This window comes from Mobula hypostoma, chromosome 13 (genome assembly GCF_963921235.1).
Source record: "Mobula hypostoma chromosome 13, sMobHyp1.1, whole genome shotgun sequence".
NCBI classification, from domain to species: Eukaryota; Metazoa; Chordata; class Chondrichthyes; order Myliobatiformes; family Myliobatidae; genus Mobula; species Mobula hypostoma.
In genome coordinates, this window is record NC_086109.1 from 79251020 (window position 1) to 79259113 (window position 8094).

General features: G+C 38.4%; 1 protein-coding gene across 2 annotated transcripts in view; it reads left to right on the forward strand.

Annotated features, from left to right (window-relative positions):
- clpxa (caseinolytic mitochondrial matrix peptidase chaperone subunit Xa) overlaps positions 1-7803 on the forward strand; it is a 51290-nt gene extending 43487 nt beyond the window's left edge. The window contains exons 12-13 of one of the 2 annotated variants that reach the window (XM_063066023.1): positions 4492-4598; positions 6558-7803. In XM_063066023.1, coding sequence (XP_062922093.1) covers positions 4492-4598; positions 6558-6648 — 198 coding nt within the window. In that variant the 3' untranslated portion in view covers positions 6649-7803. The remainder of the gene's footprint in view (positions 1-4491; positions 4599-6557) is intronic. The other variant, XM_063066022.1, reaches the window with a different exon arrangement.
- The last annotated feature ends 291 nt before the right edge of the window (positions 7804-8094 follow it).

Below are 8094 nucleotides of genomic sequence, written 5' to 3' on the forward strand. Positions count from 1 at the left end.
AAAAGGGTTGGTTTACAGTTGTTTGTGCTTGTTTACTACTGTGATGAAGAGCTTCATTTCTGACAGGTCAAGGGATGGGGTTAAGGCAATGTAAGCTTCTAAGTGGGTCACTGAGATTAGAGGATTGGTGCTCAAAGGGGGTCAAAATCTCTGGTGGGTCATGCTATTTTTTTAAGTGGGCTGTTATCACCACTCTGGAGAGTTATTTCTCCTTGGGTCCCATCGGTGAACTACTGATTAAAGTTAGTCACCTTGGGGGCGGGGGGGGGAATTAAACCACATATTAAGATCTACTCAAGTGTAAGTAATTTTTTTTGTCATATTCAATATATATACTCCAAGGATAACTTTCTAATTCTTTAGTGTTGGGATCCCAGTGTGTGGCAAATATTGCAAATTCTTTGTATTGTTGTCAATTTTATGAAATCTTATTGGGTTGGATCGTATGGAATCTAAGCATGCATCATTCTGCAGTAACTTCATCCAGTTAAAATGGCTGACTAAGTTGATTCTCCACGTCTGAGAGAACTGCAAAACATCAAGTTGCAAATGATGACTAGAACCCCAGATAGATACTTTATTGATCCCAAGGGAAATTACAGTGTCACTGTGGCATTATAAGTACACAGATATGCAAATATACAAACATTAGAAGAGAAGTAAGAAGGAATTTTAAAAAAGTTACCTCAGAGGGAGCCATCGCTTCCCCGGCTATAGGTTGACTCACTGTAGAGCCTAATGGCCGAGGGTAAGAATGACCTCATACAGCGCTCTTTGGAGCAGCACAGTTGTCTTAGTCTGTTACTAAAAGTGCTCCTCTGTTCAGCCAATGTGGCATGCAGAGGGTGAGAAACATGGTCCAGAATTTCCAAGGTTTTCCATCAGGTCCTTTGTTTTACCACAGCCTTCGGTGTGTCCAGTTTGACTCCTATAACAGAGCCAACATTTCTAATCAGTTTATTGAGCCTGTTGACATCAACTGTGTTGATGCCATTGCCCCAGCACACCACCACATAAAAGATTGTACTGTCGACAACAGACTGGTAGAACATGTGAAGGAGAGGCCTGCATACTCGAAAGAACCTCAGTCTCCTCAGGAAGTAGAGGTGACTCTATCCCTTGCATACATGGTTGTATTGGTGCTCCACTCGAGTCTGTTTAGGGAGCAATACAGGCTTAATCTTCCTAAAGTCCATCACCCTCTCCTTTGTCTTACTGAAGTTGAGGTACATACGATTCAGCTTGCACCATCCTCCACCAGGGCCCTGTGTTCATCCTCCTATGCTCCCATTATATACCTATCTATTGCTGAGTCATCTGAGAATTTTTGCAGATGACATGGCTCAGTGTTGTACCTAAAGTCCAAGGTCTACAGGATAAACAGGAAGGGAGCCAATATAGGCCCCTGTGGAGCCCCAGTGCTGCTTATAGCCATGTCTGACACACAGCTCTGAAGCCACATGAACTGTGGTCCACCAGCCAGGTAGTCCATTATCTAGGATACAATTTTAAGTGCCAACCTGCACTGAACGGAGCTTCTCCCCCAGGAATGAGGACTGTATAGTATTGAAGGCACTTGAGAAATCAAAAAACATGATCCTCAGAGTGCTGCCCTGCTTATCCAAATAGGAGTAGGCTATGTTCAGCAGATAGATTACAGCATCATCAACTCCAATGTGCTCCTGGTAGACAAACTACAGGGTATTGAGGGCTAATCTGACCAGGGGATGAGGTGAGCCAGGATCATCCTCTCTAGGGTATTCATGATGTGTGAGGTCAGGGTCACTGGATGCACCACGATGGCCTTTTGAGAACTCTCTGCTGTGTAATATTACACGTCACAGAAACCAGCTCTTAAACCAACCAGTGTATGACAACATTTATACTCTACTCAAACACTCCCATTTTCCTTCATCTAAATTTGTAACACTCTATCTCCTTGCCTACATGCTTGTCTGGTTCCTTTCTGATGTATATATTCTCCACTTCAACCATTCTGGTTAATTAGTTCTATGTTCTCATCACCCTTAAGATAAAGAAACTTCTGTTGGAGTTGATTATCATAATAGTCTTTATTTATGCAGCTTTGCCAAAAATGCTTTCTAGATTTGCTCTGTCCAAATTTCTTGGATCACCATTTTGTCTTAAAGTCATATGGAAATCCATTCTGCTACTTAGTCCCTGACTTTGATGAATGAGGTCAGGGAACACAACCTCCTACAGATATTTCATCAAAAGCATTTTGAAAATAGTCGTACAGCATAGAAACAGGCTCTTAACAGGATAAGTGACAATAATTCTTCTTAGTATTAAATAGTGATGGAAAACGATTGGACCTGGCCATAGGTTAGGGTCCTAAGATGGAACAGGGCTAATTTTGGGGCAATTAGACAAGGTCTGGCAGAGGTCATTTGGGTGAGCCTGTTTGAAAGGAAAGCAACAATGGCAAATGGAAGGCTTTTAATAATGTGACAGCAAATGCTTAAGACAGCAGGTTTCTGTTAGGATGAAGGGTAAAGTTTAGGGAACCTAGGCTGAGGAGAGGAGAGATTGAAGTTCTGATCAAGAAAACGTAGGGCGCATACATTTAGCTTAGGAGGTTGAGGATGAATAAATTCCTTGATGACTATAATAAAATTAAAAATACTCAACTGGGAAATCAAGTGGGCAAAGGAGATATGAGATGGATCTAGAAGGTAAGGTTAAGGAAAGTCCCAAGAGAAATAGAGAGAGTAGGTCCCCTGAGAGATTAGCAGGGCCACCTATGTCAGGTGGGATTTGTAACAAATATTTCTCCTCTGTGTTTATCGAAGAGCAAATCAGAGTACAGTAACTCGAGATAAGGTAGACAAATGGAAATGTTTTGGAGAAAATTCATATTGTCAGAGAATATTTGCAGCTTTACGGTGCATTAAGGTGGTTAAATATCCAGGGCCTGACAAAGTGCAAGAGGCTGGAGAAGTTGTTGCAGAGGCCTTTATGGAAATATTGACCGCATTAGCCATTGGTGAAGTTGCTGAGCACTGGAAAGTGGATAATGTTTTCTATTGTTGGTAAGAAAGGTAGCAAGGACAAGCCAGGGAACTCCCGGCATGAACTGGTTGGGCCAATGGCTGTATCTGTGCTGTATCACTCATTGGTGGTAGGAATGATTTGTGTCAATTTATAATTCCCTCAACAAGTTTTATCTCAGTTGTTAAATACAATCATTTTTAAGCTATCCATTAGTCTTCTCGCTCTACAGCCTTTCCTAATGAATTATCAAAATGGAGCAGTAGTAATACCTCTACTTTCTTTTCCCTAGGTTCTTTGATTGTATGCCTGCAGACAGTTTGGGCTGAGGGTTATCATGATCATTAAGTTTATATATCTTCATTTTCATTTTTTAATTTGCCTTCACTTCTCCCAGTTAAATATCAAAGCAGAATATCGATTTACTGTTTCCTCCATCGTCCTTTGGTTTCTCCTTTAATGGTTCTATTCCCATCACAACCTGTTTGATCATTTGATTTTATTGTTTCTCTTTATTTTTCTGAATTTCTTTTGCCTCCCTTTTCTCTTATGTTGTATTCATCCATGGAACACTGAGGGTTTGGTTTGTTATTACCTTTTAACAGAATGTAATTTCTTGCCGCCTTCTGAACACAATTTAAATGTTTTTCGTTGTCCTGCATTGTTGTCACTATATTAGATGGCATTGAATGACAATCAGGAGGCCAAAGGCACTGCTGTCTGACTACCAGCACATCTGTGTTCAGCATTTCAGTGCCCAGGCGTGGAAACAATGAAATGATCCTCAAGGGTGTGGCAACTGTATGTTCCCTACAAAGTCAGAGATGAGCACAATCCAGCCCAATAAGACGGATTGTGGTATTTCAGTTGTTTGCATAGCTTGTACACTCAATGGCAACTTTATTAGGTACACCTATATATCTTGTAAATGCAAATATCTAATCAGCCAATCAAGTGGCAGCAACTCACTGCATAAAAGCATGCCAACAAGGTCATGATTTTCAGACTAATCAGAGTGGGGGAAGAAATGTGATCTAAGTGACTGACTGGAACGATAGCTGGTGCCAGACTAGATGGTTTGAGTTTATCAGAAACTGCTGATCTCCCGGGATTTTCACACACAACAGTCTCCAGAGTGTACAGAGAATGATGTGAAAAATGAAAACATAAAACATCCAGTGGGTCACAGTTCTGTGGGTGAAAACGCCTTGTTAATGAGAGAGGTCAGAGGAGAATGGCCAGGTTGGTTCAAGCTGACAGGAATATGACAGTAACTCAAATAACCTCACATTACAACAATGGTGTGCAGAAGAGCATTTCAGAAAGCACAACATGTTGAACCTTGAACCTACAGCAACAGATGACCGCCCTGAGATCCACTTCTATACCTGAATACCAGTTATTCCTACTTGGGGAAAATCTGATTTGTGGTTGTTGTGAGGTATAACTGCAACTTCTAAAAGTAAGATGTGTTTTCAGGAAAAGCTGCTGTTGGAGCCGATGTTTGAAGTGCCAAATTCAGACATTGTCGCTGTAGAATTGAACAAAGACGTCGTCGATGGAAAGAAACCACCGGGATACATACGGTAAATTTCCAATGGTCATTTATGTCTGGGAAAGGTGACGGTGACAAAATAAATTAAATCTCCAACATGGACGACCAAGATCATGCTTTGTTCTGCATATTTGTATCTGAAAGTAGTGGTGTATTAATTGTGATATAGGCAGGTGTTTCTGCTTTCATTTTTGCCTTTTATAGGTCATTCATAGCAAAAGATTGATCATGTGGAAGTTATTTAATGATTGTTGATGAAAACACAAGATTCTCAAAATTACATTTTCCAGTAAACTCATCAAAAGTCATTAGGTTGTCATTGCTGTGTGACCTGCCCAACAGCTCTGGGGGGAAAAAAAACTTAGAATGATCTATTTATATTTATATTCTTTCAGAAGTTTAGAGTTCACTGGGTATTATTTCCATATGGTGAAATCCTATTTTAGAGACTTGGGACTGTTTGTTTATCTTCATATTTTCTTCGAGTGGCCTTTTCCATTTCTGGTCAAAAAAAAATCTTCAAATTAACTCAAATCTTCACAATGTGAAAATGTATTTCATTTCTTTCTCTTTACTCCAAGCATAAATGCTAGACTCCCTAATTCTGTTCTTGAAGCCTCAACTCTGCCTCAGTGATTTTCCATGCGTTAAGCAGATAATATGCCATTTCTGAGGAAATATGGCAATACAATTTTTTTCATCAACTCCGTGGGGAATTTATGTCAAGCAAATATCGCAATTAATTCTAAAATAAATTCTAGAACAAAGCTGGAAAATATGTCCAATTTAAACCTGTTTTCTTTATTTATAGAAGTTGGATTGGAATGTTAATTTTGATTTTCAGCAGAGTAAATTGGGGGAAAACACAATTCTGGTTACAACATAGCAGTCAAGGGCAAGGCAAAGTTATCTTTCATATCCATTGCTGCTCAGTTATCACCATAACAGTTCTTAAAAATTTCATCTTATCACAGATGTATTGTTGTAGTGATAAAATTCCACCTACAAATGCTCTTAGTAAGAAGCTATTATGTAATGCTGTATTTTCTTATTAGTCCTCTAACAACATATGAAAAATATTTTCTCTGAAACCACACAGCAGCACTTACTGTCTTGTCTCCCTCCTTTGTATTCCACTGTATGTAAACATTAAAGAAAAGCATACCAAAAGAGGTCACTCTTTCACTGCACCATGCTATTAAATCTAGACTCATTTTGGGCTGTTGGTCTAACCGAATCCGAATTATGTTTATTATTACTGACGCTTCAGGATATTTGTAATTTTATGGCAGTAATACGGTGCAAGACAAACATAACTTTTTAAAAATACCGTTAATAGTGCAAGAGAAGAATAACAAACTAGTATTCATGAGTTTGGGACAGTTGTGAAATCTGAAGAAACTGTTCTTAAAACATTGTGGGTTTTTGGTCTGTGCGTCAGTCCCAATAATAGTAACACAGAGTGAATTTCCAGATTGATGGAAATGGCCGAGTCTACAACCCCCTGCAGCCTCTTGTGATCCTGTGCACTTTAGGTTCAAAACTAGGCTGTGATGCAGCCAGTCAGAATGACCTCCACCAGCAGATAATAGGCTGTCCACAGGTAGGTACGGATAGCACTTCTGTCACGTGCCAAAATTTGAATCGTAAATGTAGCTCCAGTTCAGCAGCACTGTTGATCTTGAGAAACAGCTGAATCATAGTATTATACACCACAGAAATACTTTGGCACAACACATCCATGCTGACCAACTCCTAAGCTAGTCCTATTTGCCTACTTTGGCCTATATTCCTCTGAACTTTTCCTATCAATTTACCCGTCCAAATGGCTTTAGGTGTCAGAATTGTTACTTGCCTCTGCCGCTTACTCTGCAGTTTATTTCATATGTCCACCGTTATGTATGTGGAAAAGCTTGTCCCTCAGTTTGAAAATTTTAAATATTCCCTTGAATATATTGCTTTCAACCTAATGCCTGTCATCTTTATTCAGAGCGCCCTCGAAGGAGACTGTTGAAGAGGACTATGATTCTGGAGTGGATGATGATCGATGGCATCGCCAAGTAGATGCTGCCAACAACTAAAGATCATAATACAGAGCAATATGTGCAAGATGAGCTTCATATGAAATTGAAACTAGTTTTAATTAATTTTAAAGCATTATTAACCTGTTACTCTCACTATGGAGTTACTGTTTGAAGAGAAAAGATTTTTGGTAGGGGTTGATGGTCTATATCCCCTTCGCATGATCGCAACAGACCTGGAAAATGATCATGTATTTGTAAAATAGTAAAACTTTGTACAGTGGTCATTATGCCATCTCTGAATTTTACTATAAACACATTTCTCAGTGTGTTTATCACATGTTACAATTTTTAAGCAGCTCTTCCCTACAGTTCAGAAAAAATGTTCAGGAACAATTGTGCAACCTTTGTATAACGGGAGCAAGAACATCCTTATACTTTTCATTAATTCATCAGAGCATTTCATTGTTACTTTGTGCTAGAGGTGCTATAGTCATTTAGAAAAAAAGAGAATTTCATACTTGCTTTCAGAATGGGAATCAGAATGAAGCAGAAGAGACTGCAGCAAAGGGAGATGCAATGAAAAATAGACAGGATTTACTCGTGGTTTTTGTGGGGATTTCAGTTTCAATTCTTAATTTGTAATGTTTTGGACATGATTTTGGTTCAGTTGTTCTTGTGCTAACCTATGCATAATGTTGTTTTAGGTATCTTCAGTATTAAGCACAATACACATGTACTATATTTTTTTCTGTATTACCATCTGGGGTATTGTGACCAGAAACAGAACTGATTTTAGTCCTTTAGAAATCCATTTTCTTGTAAAACTAAAGGATATGAAGATGAATTTCTGTAAATCCTTGGTTGTATAAATAAAATGTACAAATTAAGTACTTACCAGATTACAACTTTGGTCGCCTTGACACTTAGAGCTATTAATGAACAGACAGGCTTAGAATTATTTAAACAAGCAGATTTCAAAAAGAAGCATGGAAATTGATAACTATATTTTCACAGATGCTTGTCATCCAAGACATAACTGCATTTGCATCACAGAAAATCCTAGATGACAATTTCATCTTTTAAAAATTAAAAGAATTTTTGTACATTTGTGCATTTCTTTGGCGAAGTTTGTGAACCACTGTCATTGTATAATAAGAATTGAGCCAATTGCTTCTCTTGTATTATTTGTAGCCAGGTTTTACTTGATAAGTAAATTTGAAAAATAATTCCTTGAGTTTGGTTAACAATTCCTAAGTGAGGTGGGTGGTATAATGCAAATCCACCTATTTATGTGAATTTTTTTGAAAATAGGTACTTAAATGATGCCTGACAATAAATACAGGAGAAAATTATTCAACAGAATTAAGTTCCATGACTGTAGGAATAACTGAAGATATAATACAATTGATGCAACAAAAACAGACCATCAAACTAAGAGACAGCGAAGAATACAAACAACTTGATATGACAATAAAAAGAAAATGCAGAGAAGCTAAAGACAGA